At 36.3% G+C, this 13366-nt stretch overlaps 3 protein-coding genes and 2 non-coding genes across 6 annotated transcripts; all 5 read right to left on the reverse strand.

Annotated features, from left to right (window-relative positions):
• Nucleotides 1-5146: 5146 nt before the first annotated feature.
• Nucleotides 5147-9254, reverse strand: Y105E8A.13 (the record flags this gene model as incomplete). 2 transcript variants are annotated; one of them, NM_001265432.2, is made up of 5 exons in its annotated part: nt 5147-5576; nt 5698-5830; nt 6075-6265; nt 7000-7132; nt 9187-9254. In NM_001265432.2, 5 exons carry the CDS (start codon nt 9246-9248, stop codon nt 5334-5336), a joined length of 762 nt encoding a protein of 253 aa, NP_001252361.1. The 2 variants fall into 2 exon arrangements, with proteins under 2 accessions (NP_001252361.1, NP_001252362.1); NM_001265433.3 differs by lacking the exons at nt 7000-7132; nt 9187-9254 and having other exon boundaries at nt 5334-5576; nt 6075-6142.
• Nucleotides 9255-9493: 239 nt separating this feature from the next.
• On the reverse strand, nt 9494-12323 carry Y105E8A.14 (E3 ubiquitin-protein ligase). The gene is made up of 2 exons (NM_170947.7): nt 11735-12323; nt 9494-10444 (listed from the first exon to the last, which is right to left on the reverse strand). The coding sequence occupies exons 1-2, from the start codon at nt 12313-12315 to the stop codon at nt 10351-10353; spliced, it is 675 nt and encodes a 224-aa protein (NP_740943.2). The 5' UTR covers nt 12316-12323; the 3' UTR covers nt 9494-10350.
• Y105E8A.50 lies at nt 10104-10196 on the reverse strand. Its single transcript, NR_101645.1, has one exon. It is a non-coding gene; the product is annotated as an Unclassified non-coding RNA Y105E8A.50 (non-coding RNA).
• A 117-nt stretch (nt 12324-12440) lies between the features above and the next one.
• On the reverse strand, nt 12441-13212 carry rps-20 (Small ribosomal subunit protein uS10). Its single transcript, NM_170948.8, has 4 exons — nt 13124-13212; nt 12952-13048; nt 12759-12898; nt 12441-12701 (listed from the first exon to the last, which is right to left on the reverse strand). Exons 1-4 carry the CDS (start codon nt 13124-13126, stop codon nt 12588-12590), a joined length of 354 nt encoding a protein of 117 aa, NP_740944.1. The 5' UTR covers nt 13127-13212; the 3' UTR covers nt 12441-12587.
• Nucleotides 12491-12600, reverse strand: mir-354. Its single transcript, NR_002351.2, has one exon. It is a non-coding gene; the product is annotated as a pre-microRNA mir-354 (primary transcript).
• Nucleotides 13213-13366: the final 154 nt, after the last annotated feature.

Genomic DNA, 13366 nt, shown 5'->3' on the forward strand with positions numbered 1-13366 from the left:
CTTCTCCGTCTATTTATTACTATATAGTTAGTTGTAGAGAACATTCATTCATATTAACCAAATGGTAAAAGGAGTAACTGCAGTGATTTTTAGAAGGCTTGATTTAACTCTGGAAATGAGCGTTTGGAGGCGCAGAGATAATGATTGAGAATACATTTTCGACAAAAAATTACTAAATTATAACAAAAATTGAAAATTATATTATATGAACATCAAATCCGTGGAAATCCATGGATAAATCAAATGCCAGACTAATTGTCGCATGTTAGCTTGAGAAAACTACTTGCGGCCTCGCTTTGCCTTTGTCCTCTTTTTTGAGCGGTCTCGTGAACTCGTCCAAATAAAATTTCAAAGACTTCTAATCAAAATCGAAGCTTCAAAGATATTTAAATCATATGAGCTGAAATTCTATACCATACAAAGTCAAAACCTTCAGCTCTGCGCCTCCAAACGCTCGTTTCCAGAGTTAAATCAAGCCTTCTAAAAATCACTGCAGTTACTCCCTTTTCCATTTGGTTAATATGAATGAATGTTCTCTACAACTAACTATATAGTAATAAATAGACGGAGAAGAACATTTTGATAAAGTTTGGTGTTGCGAAACCGATTGGGAGCCGAGATATGGCCTCTGAAGCAAATAAGAACGTTCCAGGACAATCCCAGGCATTCCACGTGTTTTCAAGTGGTATATTTATTTTTTAAATGTAAAAGTGAAACCGTCTGTTCATTTTGGTGTAAAGTTATTCACAAAATAAATTCATGAATTACAAAGAAACCCCCGATTTTACCGGAAATTGTCAAAAATCAGAGGGGGTGCTATAGAAGTTGGACGGTCATTTTTCCGATATTTTGACCTAATTTCCGTGATTTTTAAGATATCATAATAAAAATTGGGGAGCATAGGTTTTTCAACATTTGCTATCGAACTGCACTAACACTTTTCCTGAAAATATTTTGAAAAGATCCAAACCGCCAAATTAGAGGGGGGTGCTATAGAAGTTGGACGCACTGTATATATATATATATATATATATAGCCTAGTTTCCACAAAAAATATATTTGTATACATACATCCGGGCAGTGCGGCAAACGGCAAACGGTGAATGTAGTTTTTTTTTTTTTTAATTTAATAGAATATATATTCAAGTTTTGCACATTCATCCGTTGAAACATAAATCTACAGATACAGATATGTAGATTTGCCGGTCCGCGCAGCTCTTCAAAGGTACAAGGCGGGAAACTTGGTACACTCAGGTCACCTGCACTCCCACTACTACTCCCAGAACACTATATATTTGAATTATTAGCCAACTTGGTACATTATTATTTTTCCGACACACACATCACCATAAAACCCTCAGAAATGCTGTCTATGGTAGATGTGTAGATGTGTGTATGTGGGGTGGCGGTAGATCGCATCAGGATGACCAGGATCGCCACCCCTAGTCGTAAAAAATTTACCTATCCGATTGAGAGCGAGCAGGAAACAACCTGTACATTGTAAATAGATGTCGGTTAATACGTACCCTATTAGTCTATAATAGTATGAGTATGAGACTTTAGTCTCAAATATTATTGCCTATTCCCCTACTAATAAGAAAGCTAGTACGTACTAATAGGTCAAAAAAGGGCTATGATATTAAATGTAAGTTCATGTGAGTATTTAAAAATGAAAATTTCCGGCAAATCGGCAAATTGCCGGATTTTAAAATTTTTAGCAAATTGGCACATTACCGGAATTGAAAATTTCCGGCAAATCGATAAATCAGCAAGTTACCAGAATTGAAAATTTGCCGGAAAAACGACAAATTTCCGGAGTTGAGTATATTCCGGCAAATTACCGGAGTTGACAGTTTCAGGCAAAACCGGCAAACTAGCAAATTGTCCGAATTGAAAATTTCTGGCAAATCGGCAAATTGCCCGGATTGAAAATTTCCGGCAAACCGGCAAGCTGGCTGAATTGAAAATTTCCGGCAAAATGGACATATTGCCCAAATTTAAAATTCCCTGCAAATCGGCAAATTGCCGGAATTGAGAATTTCCTGCAAATCGGCAAACCGGCAACGTGGCGGAATTTAAGATTATCGGCAAATCGGCAAATTGCCGGAATTGAGTAATTTCCAGCAAACCGGCAAACCGTCAAATTGCCGGAATTGAAAATATCCGGCAAACCGATAACGTGTCGAATTTGCCGGTAAAACAGCAATTACCAACTCCTGATTCGACCGAACATTTCTCAAAAAAAATTTTTACGTTAAGGGTGTTTTAGTCTCAATTATCTTAACTATCTCAATCAATATATTCAAAAAAATCCAAAAAGTTAGGCTCCGCCCACATCTTGGCAATATCTGCGTGCAAAATTGTCTAGTATAGAAAAAGGAGAAAAACGTTATCGAAGAAGTGGTGGTAAAAGTGAAAATTGAGAATAATAGAGATTTGGTTAGGAAGGGGAAACATTTTGACACTATGATCTGGTCATTCCTTTCATAAAAATGACATCATCATACATAATGCCATCATGCCCCCTGTCTCTGTCTCTCAGCATCGTCAAATCGTCGCCAAGCGGTCAAAAACGAGAAATCGTATATAGAAAACTAAAAATGCGGTGGGGTTGGTTATATTACAGCAACAGCAGAAGGAAAAACATTTGCTTCGTATTTTGTGGTGTACCGTAACGTCTTAATAACTTGAAACATGGCAAAAAAAATAGTTTAAAGGCGCAGAATCGAAATTTTAATCATGGCCCCCACGTGGAGTCAGAATGTCTCTCATTTCGGTTTGATCTACATTAAATGCGGGAATTGAGACGCAGACATCTCATCTGATTTCGCAAGGTTAAGAGCTAAGAGCATGCGGACGTCACAAATTGTTTTGGAAAAATATTCCCGCATTTTTCGTAGATCAAACCGCAATGAGACAGCCTGACAACACCACGTGTCATGGTGCATCGAAGTGAGGATTTTAGACTGTGATTAAGCCCATGGTGTATCGACCAACGTTCCGAATAGGCCGTACTCTAAGCCTGTATGGAGCAGAGTTCTTTGTAAGCTTGTAATCTGCAAAAAAATTTTCAGCTAGTCGAATCCCTTATTTTTTGGAAATAATGCGCTCAAGATATAGACACTACTTCCAAATGTTTGATTTTTCAGGATTTCTGGGTAATGGTCGGAATGAATAGGTACTTCCACTGTTACGGAAAGTTTAATTTTCCTAAAATGCAGTACACATCTGCTGTTTAGGCATTCACAGTACGCACACACTTATTGAACTGTTTAACGAACCAAATAGGTGATCCGGGTGAACTTCCACACCGACTAGGCTGGTTTTTTTGGTCTGTAAAAAACTTTCTTAAACGCAATTGGGGCCTGTGAAACTGTGGTGAACCTAAACCAAGCAGTTACTACTGTTAAAAGCTATAGACGCGCGGAGGCCTGCTAATAGTAAGAACACACATTGTTCCTATAGTGCACCGGGTGAACTTTCACCGACTAACTAGTAAATTGGACTTTAGTTATAGTCTACAGGTGACCCCTCGACGGAATATTTCTACACTTTAAAGGTGGGGAACCGAAATTTGAGACTTTGCTTTTTTAGACCCAAAATGACCTAAACCTGCCGAATTTCGTAATGAGACGTTCTGAAAATTTTTCAAAAAAAAGTTATGGCCGCTCAAAGTTTTGGAAAAATGCATTAAAGGATGATATTCAAATAAAACCGATAAATTGCCAAAATTTGAGATTTTAGCTAAAAATAGGCCGTTTTTTTTCCAAAATTTTGAGCGGTCATAACTTTTTTTCGAAAAATTTTCAGAACGTCTCATTACGAAATTCGGCAGGTTTGCGTCATTTTGGGTCTAAAACGCAAAGTCTCAAATTCCGGTACTCAAACTTTAAGTTATTTCGGAGAATTTTCTACTCGAGAGGTATAAAAACCACAATTTTCAGCTTCCACTGGGTCGTGTAGTGACCAATTTGGGGCTATAATCTAGCTACATGGTTTTTGCATATTTAAAAACATATGTAATAGGTACACTGCATTTGTTTTTCCATTCCGACAAGTTTAAAGGAGGGCTCATTTATACGAAATGGTCCCGCGTGGTGAAACCATGTTTTATAAATGTGCCCTCCTTTAAAGTCGCGTTGTACCTTAAAAATTACCGCGAAAATTTTGAAGTCATGTAATATACAATACGGGGTTACCTATTCCAATTCAATGATCATATTGAGAACACCGCATCAACTAAAACATAGTAGACACACACGACGTTCATCAGATTATATAATCTTTGTTTGAAGGTTTGGTTTTTTGATACGTGACGATGAATTCGCTAGTTATATGTATGTTGAACATTTGATATTTGACTTTGCACCCGGGAAGTCTGATCATTGTTAAACCGACTGCGGACTTTTCGGCTAAAGGGTATAGTGGGGTTATTCAAGTAGTGTCGAAAAATTAAAAAATGTATTTAAATATTACTTGAATATAGCCCGAACAGTATGGTAAGGTTATAAGGTATATGTAAACTTTAGAAAATTAGAGTTTTAACTAAGTAGGTAATAACAAATCAATTGTTGGTGGAAAAATTGAAAACATCGTATAAAAAGTAATTGTCTAGGTGATATCATCAAGGGTTATCTTTCGTATTTTGTTCATTTGGAGTGTTTTTCGGGTTTTTAGACGATTTTTGAGCGTACTAGTTGTAAAAATGTGATCGTTTGTGTTGTGGACGGAACGTAAACCTGAACTTTATACAGACGTGACCTTTGGGTCATCGTGAACTTATCGCGTAAGCGACCTTTCTTTATAATTCATTACTTCTTACACTTCTTGTAATAAACTACTTTTCTCCTTGTCTCTCGCTCGATACACAACAGTTTGAATTAATTTCCGTCGTTTCCCTGGCGATTTGCACCTAAAAAATAAAATTTTACTGCAAATTTCAACAAACCTTCGCTTTTTGATATTTCTTATTAGTCAATCATTGATAAATGCACCATATTACTATTCACAAGACACATTATTTCATAGTTAGTCAGTTTTTGCACATGATGCTTCAGACATATGTAAAACCTTTTTTGTTAAACCTCTCTAATTTTAAAAACTTAACTTAAAGTGCTCTTTTGTCCTAGGTTGCACAATGTCATATGATCTACCAAGGGTTTATTAACACGACATTTGTGATATGCGGTGTTCTGCAATATTTTGGCGGTTTTTGAGATTTTTCTCACAGTCAGCTTTCTAGTTTCCTTGCTCTTTATAAAAAATTACTTCACTGGAAAAAATTTGATTATATACCGGGTATAATACAATTAACATGCATGCACAATAATTATTCAGATTCCATCACACCATTTCTTTGCAATAGGTGGGGATAGGTACTCGTCTGCCGGGGAAGCAGTTGCAGTTTGGGTGTCTTCTGCCGCAGTTGGCTTTACGATTCGTTTTCCGAGCTTCTCAGCCAGTGCTCTGGCATCTCGAAGGTTCCGTTCGACTGTCAGGAGACGTTGGTTAGCTTGGTGGCCGTTTTCAATAACAATCACATTTGATAGAACTTCTTTGGATAAGTCCTTGGAGCTCTGGAAAATTTGAGATTGGGGATTAAGTTTAGGCTTAAGCTTAGGACTTTAGATTTTGTTTTAAATTTAGGCTTGGGCTTAGGCTTAGGCCCCTACGCTTGAAGTTTTATGAAAAATTTACCTCAATTACAGCGAGAACTTCTTCACTGGCAACATCGGCGAATTGAATGCACAAGTAGGACCAACTGCAGAGGACATCGAGACGGTCAAGCTCATAGGGCTTCCACAGTTGAGTGGCTGCTGCCCAGAGGTAGCTGAAAATAGAAATTTTGGAGTTTCCCGGGTTTCAAGCATCCAAACATGGTGGTCAATTAAAAGTTCTGAGAGCTTTATATCATTTTTTTTTTCGGAAAAAAAATTGGTCAAAAAAATTTGTCAAAAATTTTTTTTTGGAAATTTTTCAAATTTTTCAAAAAAACATCCTGAAAAACACTCTAAATCCCTCTAAATCATGTAATTTTTCGAGTTTTCCCCCCTGCGATTTTTTCACACCTCTACCTGAAGCTATGAGTAATCCGTGTCCACGTGTCCTTGCGCACTTGTTGATGAGTTGGCTTACGTGGCATACGTTCTTGCACCCGACAAATTGTGTGATAAGCATAATAAATGCTTAGCTGGGAACTCGAAATTGCACGGATATCGACGGTGCGGGGGCTGCGCTCGATCGCGTCGATCCATTCCCAACACACCTGGAATTGGATGGGGGCTACTGATAATTTGGAGGGGAATGTAGAGATTTTGAAAAGTTTGAAAAATAAATTGATTTTTGAAAAAAAAAAAATAATTTTTTTGGGAAAAAAATTTTCATCCAAAAAAATTGTTTTTCAAAATTTATTTTATTATCCTTCTAAAACAGGAAAACGCTAAAATTTTAGAATATTTATATTTTTTAGCTCAGTTTTCTGTTTTTTTTTTTCAACAAAAAAAATTTAGCAACCCCTACAAGCATTTATCTTTGCTTGAAACAATATTTTTTTCGAAAAAACTTTTGAAAAATCGAGACAAAATGCTGAACTAACATTCTTAGAATTTTTTTTCTGAAAAAAAAAATTGAAAAAAGTTTGAAAAAAAAAATTCCGAACATTTCGGTGAAAATTTTTCGGATTTCAAAAACTATGGAAAAAACTCTAGTTTTTAAGTATTTATGTGCTCAGCTAGTAGAGCTCATTACAAAAAATTCAATTCTAAAAAAATTTAAGGGAACTTTTTTTTTGGAAACAAAATCTAAAAAATGATTTTTTTAGATATTTTTTTCGGAAAAAAATTAATTTTCTAGATATTTAGAAATCTAGAAACTTTTTAAATTTTTTTTTGTGGAGAGGTAAAATTTCCGACAGTTTTTAAGATTTAATCACATTTGCTAAAACATTTGAAAAAAAAATTTTTTTCCGAAATTTCAAATTTCCGGATATAATATCCTTACCTCAATAAGGGATTCATCATAATGACTAGTATTAAGTATACACGAATAAACATGATCAATCAATTCGAGTTGTTCAACAGAAAATGAGTGATCTGTTGAACTTGACAGAACTTCTCGGATTACTGCAACGGCTCTGCAAAAAAAACAATCGGGTTATAACGTTTTTTTTTTGAGAAGAGCCACTGTCTCCTCACGTGGAAATGACCCAACAAGGGGGCTTGCGCGTTTCTCGTGAGCGTGGGAAAATTTTCACCGTTGAAAAGTGATTTCTCTCCTACAGTACTACTACAGTACCCTGACCATATCCCCCATCAACTCCAAACCAATATCCCTTCAAAAGACAGAAAGTCAATTTTTCCAAAACTACAGTAATCCTACAGTACTCCTACAGTATCCCTACATTACTACTACAGTGCCCTGACCATATCCCCTTACTAACTTCAAGTCAATATTCCTTAAAAAGATAGGAAGTCAATTTTTCTACAACTACAGTAACCCTGCCATATACCCACAGTACCCATACATTACTACTACAGTACCTCGACTACGACCATCAAACCAATAAAAGATAGAAAACCAATTTTTCCAAAACTACAGTAATCCTACAGTACTCCTACAGTACCCCTACAGTTCTACAGTACCCTGACCATATCCCTACTACAGTACCCTGGCCATATCCCCCTACTAACATCATGTCAATAATTCCCAAAAAGACAAAATATCAAATTTCCCAAACTACAGTAACCCTACCGTATACCCCTACAGTACCCATACAGTACTACTACAGTACCCTGACCATATCCCCCTACTAACTTCAAGTCAATATTCCTTCAAAAGGAAAACGTTTCAAAATTAATTGAAAAATAGAGGAGGCCCTGCGTAAAAAAGTAAAATCAACCAAAAATTGCGTTTTTCTCCAAATTTTCATGTGTTCATCATTCGTTTTCGGTAAAAAACTGTTTTTTTCATTTAAAATATAGCCTTTTATTGAACCTGATAAAATTAAAATATGAAGTAAAAACACAAAATTTAGCGTTTTCGGATTTGTCTCAAAGTCCCACGCGCTGCACACGAGATTTGCGCCAACAAATCAATTTCTTTCTCGATTTTCTGGGGAAAATCTTTAAATTATGAAATTTTGAGAACAAATTTTTTATCGATGCACCATAACAATTTTCAGATTTTTTGTGCCACTTTCGGTTGTGCAATGGAGCGCACTTGCGCGCGGTTAAATAAATGTCGAAAAACGACTGAATTTTAGGCGAAAAAATCAAAGTTTTTCAGTATTTCACGGGGGGTTCTGGTCTTACTCATTGAATTTTTGAAAAACGAGCCGCGACGCGCCGTAAATCTACACAAAATTTCTCCGAAACCAAAATGGCCTAGTTCGGCAAACTCTGCCATTTCGATTTATGTGGGGAAACCGGTAATTCCGTGGTATTTTTCTTAAAATTTCCCAAAACAAAAATCATTTTTCAAGAGAAAAGCTAGATTTTGCAGTGGAGCGCACTTGTATTCAATTTTTGTTTCGAAAAAGGATTTCCTTTATGCACCATGATAAAAAGCGGGTGACACATGGCAATTCGGAAATTTGATTTTTTTCTTTGATTTTACAACAAAAATATCGATTAGTTGCCCCCGATGCACAATAACACCAAAAAACCGAAAAACAAAAACGGGGAAAATCGTGCGACGGAGCGCACTTGCATTTTTTTGAATCAAAATTCAAATGTTTTCCGATGGAGCGCGTTTGCACAGAATTGGTGATTTTTTGTAAAACATTGTTCAAAAAATCACTTTTTCTAAATTTCAGTGGGAAACCCCTCAAAAATTGCTTTTTTAATCAAAAATTTCAATTTAAAAAAAAGTGAATTTACCTCGAAAATTCGAGCTTTTGGCGCGAAAATTGTTTTAATAGCCGGAATTTGCGCTCCATCGCACTTTTTTAAAGTTAAAAAAATTTGGTGCGATGGAGCGCGTTTGCACTGAGAATTAGACCGATTTTTTGTGAACATTAGAAGAAAAAATATCTCAAAAATTACTTTCAAAAAAAAAACTAACTAAAAAAAATCGAATTTTGGCGCGAAAAATAAATAATCTTAAATTTTTTTTTAATTATTGCATATGCGCTCCATGGCACTTTTTCTAAATCATGGTGCATCGACTCTAAAAAACAATTTTTCTCACTTTTCATAGTCTCTAGAGACTGTTGCATTGAATGCCTCCTGTAAAATATCTCCGCTGGACATTTTTCTCTGCAAAAAAAATCAAAATTTCAGATTATTTTTCAGGGAAATCCGGAGAATTTTGGCTGCTAAACAGGATCCCAGAAGCTTTCTCCCAGAAAAAAAGCAAAAAAAAAACCGAATCGCCTGTTACGCTTCGGTGGGAGTGGTGGAGACTACGGATGTTTGACCGCCAAAGTAGGTCAGCAGCGGCGGCAGTAGGGGAGGGGGACAATTTACAAAAAAAAAAGTGAAAGCAGGAGAAAAAGTAAAGGATTTCATACAGAGAGAACAGCTGTAGAAGAAGAAAAAGACACGCGGAATAGGCCACAAGGCCCGAGGGGAGATAGTGTGAGGGAATGAGAGATTTAGAGAAAGAAAACCGTAGCTTAAAAGGCATTAGAAAAAGAGATCCACGTGGATATTTAGAGGGGTAGGAAAATTGGGAAAAAGCCTATTTTTCGGTGGAAAATTGAGAAAAATTCACGATTTTAGAGGGGAAACTAGATAAAATGAAGTTTTTCGATGGAAAATTGGAAAAAAATTCAAATTTTCCGGTTAAAACTGAAAAAATCATGTTTTTAGAGGGAAAATGAAGGTTTTTCCTTTTTTTTTTTTTTTGAAAAACCGAACTTTTACAGAATTCTGTTCTGCAGAATTTTGGGCCAAAAATGTGAAAATTCCCAGTGTTTTTGCATCAAATTTCAGATTTTAGTGCGAAAAAAAGGGATTTTTCTAAGAAAATTTGGAAAATTCCGCATTTCTCGGAAGAAATAGGTGAATTTTTCGCATATTTTCCACTGAAAAATGAGAATTTAAAGACACACAAAAATTCTGCGAAAATTGGAAAATCCAACATTTTCGGTGGTGAAAAGTTAAAACATTCAAGTCCACGAGAAGGAAAATGCAGGCTTTTCGGTGAAAAAACACGAGTTTTTTCCAGAATTTTGAGCTAAAAAGTAGGATTTTTCGAAGAAAACCTTAAAAATTTCGTGTTTTCAGGTGAAAATGCGGAATTTTTCGCGTTTTTTCACAGAAAACTTGGATTTTTTTTCGAGGGGAAATGAGAGAAAAATGAGAATTTAAAGACACAAAAATACACAAAATTATTAGAAAAATCATTGAATTAATTGGCTGCTGCTGGTGGTGACGTGGTGGCAACGAATACTCCAGACATTCCCTTCACATTCAACGAATCGAAATCCGTACTGTTCACGCGCCTGAAAATTGGGAAAAATTTGCAGATTTCTAGTTGAAAACGGTGGAAAAATTGATTTTTTCGAGTTTAAAATTGCTTTTTTTCAAGAGAAATTTCAGCTAAATACGGCCAAAAAGTGCATTTTTCCGTTTCAAACAGCGAAATTTCGTGAAAATTTGAGATTTTTGCGCGAAAAAATGTATATTTATGGCAAATTATAATTGAAAACGCTGGAAAAAAATTGAATTTTACAGTTTGTGAAAATGCAAATAAGTCGGAAAATGGATTTTTTCGGGATTAAAATTGCCTTTTCACTGAAATTTCAGCTGAATCCGCTAAAAACTCGCTTTTTTTCGAGTTTATATCTTTAGGAATGAACATTTTAAATTTTTTGTGCAATTTTAACGGTTTTTAGGAATATTTTCGTCAAAAAGCGCAAGTTTTTTAGGTATTTCAGGCTTTTTCCGAGCATTTTCTATAGATTTTTTTATGCATTTTAAGCTCAAAAAAGTCGGAAATGTGCTCTCTCATCGCTATTTTAAGACTGAAATTTCGAGATTTTCAGCCATTTTCAGCTCAAGAAATGCTGAAAAAAACTATTTTCGTATGTTGTAAGGTGAAAAACACAATCTTTGACCATTTTGAGCTGAAAAGAGGCGAAAATGTGCGATTTTAAGACTGAAATTTCAATTTTTGATTGATTTTCAGCCATTTTCCAGCTCTAAATCTCGATATTCAACCGATTTTCAATATCTTGGAACTACTCAATGTGCTCTCCTCTCGAGTTTTATGATGATTTTTGAGCTCGAAAATGTCCGAAATGTGCTCTCAACGCAATTTTAAGGCAGAAATTCCGAGATTTGCAGTTATTTTCAGCTCAAGGAGCAGTTTTTCAGCTATATGATTGTGATTTTAAGGCAGAAATTTCAATTTTTCATCAATTTTCAGTTCAAAACATGCTGAAAAAAAAGAAGCTATTTTCGCATGTTTCAAGATGAAAAATAAAAATTTTTTAAAAAATCCAATTTTAGTAGTTAAATCTTGATTTTCTATCAATTTTAGAGAATTTCAAGCTCCTCAGAGCCGAAAATGTACTCTTTTAAGGCTTTCAATCAATTTTTGTGTAATTTAAACTTTTTTTTGCGATTTTTCGCGCCAAAATTGCTTTTTAATGCTTTTTAATGCTTTTTCCGGGAATTTTGAGACAAAAATCTCAATTTTTACTCGATTTTCAGCCATTTCCGAGCTTTAAAAAGCCGATTTTCTATCAATTTTCGCGAGAATTTTAAGCACTTTTAAGCGGCTTCCGTACTTCACATTACGCGAATAATTGCTCTGATTCTTCGGATACTGGCACATTTGCGAGAAATCGACGATATACGGATTCCCACAGATTGTCACTTCTGTCATCGGCATCTGATGTGTGAATGCTTCCTCGATTTCCTTCTCAATACGTGGATCGAATCTCCACCATCCCTGATGACGTCCACGGTATAGCCAGAACATTTTCTGAGCTGCAGCAGCTGCCTGCTGTTTTTTGAGTTCTTCTTGAAGCTTTTTCACGTCTGGCTTCACGTCTTCGTCATCGACTTCTTGCTTCACTACTGGATCTGGGGCTGCTGCTGAAGGAGTCCCTGGAATATCCATCTTCAGATCAACGGCCTGCAGTGGCTTCTTGAAGATCTGTGAGTCGATTGGGCCACGGCAGATCGGGCAGTCTCCGTTGTTCGACACGCTGACACCCTTGAGGCATATGAAGCAGAACTTGTGACCGCACGATGGGATTGTGGTGGGAAGGATCATCTCGGAATAGCACACTGCGCATTCTTTGTCTATTGTTGAGTTTATCGCTTGTTGCAGCTGCTGGCTCGGCGAGCTGGTACTCGCGTTCATTTTGTGATCTAATGAAATGGTGAATAATGGAAATTTAAAATTAGATTTTAAAAAATTGCTATATATTGCACTCGGGCGGAAATTAAACCAGCGATTTTAAGTGTAACACGAAGATTTTTCAATTTAAAATAAAGTTTTATGAGTTTTAGTTCATAACACTTCCAACACAACAAATCAAAACCAATAGGAGCAGCAACAAACAAGGTAAAAGGAAAGAAGTCGTGATGTATGAACGTCGAGCCGGATACCCGTCTGCAGCCGCACCAAGGTGCTTAGTCGGCTCTGGTGACCTCAATATCGACTCCTGGCTCGATGGAGATCGAAGTGATTTGGCGGAGGACCTCAGCTGGAGCGTGGAGGTTGATGAGACGCTTGTGGATGCGCATCTGGAATTAAGAAATTAAAATGGTTTATTTTGGAATTTAGAAGCTTGAAAAATTTACCTGGAAGCGATCCCAGGTCTTGGATCCCTCTCCGCATGGGGTCTTGCGGGTGGTGATGCGGAGCACCTTGGTCGGCATGCGGATTGGGCCCTTGACAATAAGGTGCTCGTTCTTGGCTCCGTCGATGAGCTGAGCGCAGACTGAAAACATAGAGTTGAGGTAGTTGCAACAAAAATTGAAACTGAAAACCTACCCTTCTCAAGCGGCTTAACGTTTTGGGAGGTCAAGGTCAGACGGATGCGGTGCTCCGAATTGTCGGTAATAGCCTTCTCATTCTTGAAAGCGACAGCCTGGAAAAAAGCAACTTATTAAAAACAAAAGGTAATTACAAGTAGAAAATCCCGAAAATCGATAATAAAACTCACCATGGTTGATTCGATGTAGAATTTAAAGAGCTTTGAAGGTCTGCTATCTTTTGATTTTAGCCTTTCGGTGCTCTATTTCCAGTTTGAAGCTGAAAAATTAATAAAAAATGAGATTTTGATGAATTCTGGCATAGAAAATAGGTTTTATTAAGCAAAAATATCAATTTTAAGTCAAAAATTGATTAAGAATTCAAAAATTTCCGCATAAAAATCAAAAAATCCGCTGAAAATCGAGAATTTTTG

This window comes from Caenorhabditis elegans, chromosome I, assembly GCF_000002985.6.
Source record: "Caenorhabditis elegans chromosome I".
NCBI lineage: Eukaryota > Metazoa > Nematoda > Chromadorea > Rhabditida > Rhabditidae > Caenorhabditis > Caenorhabditis elegans.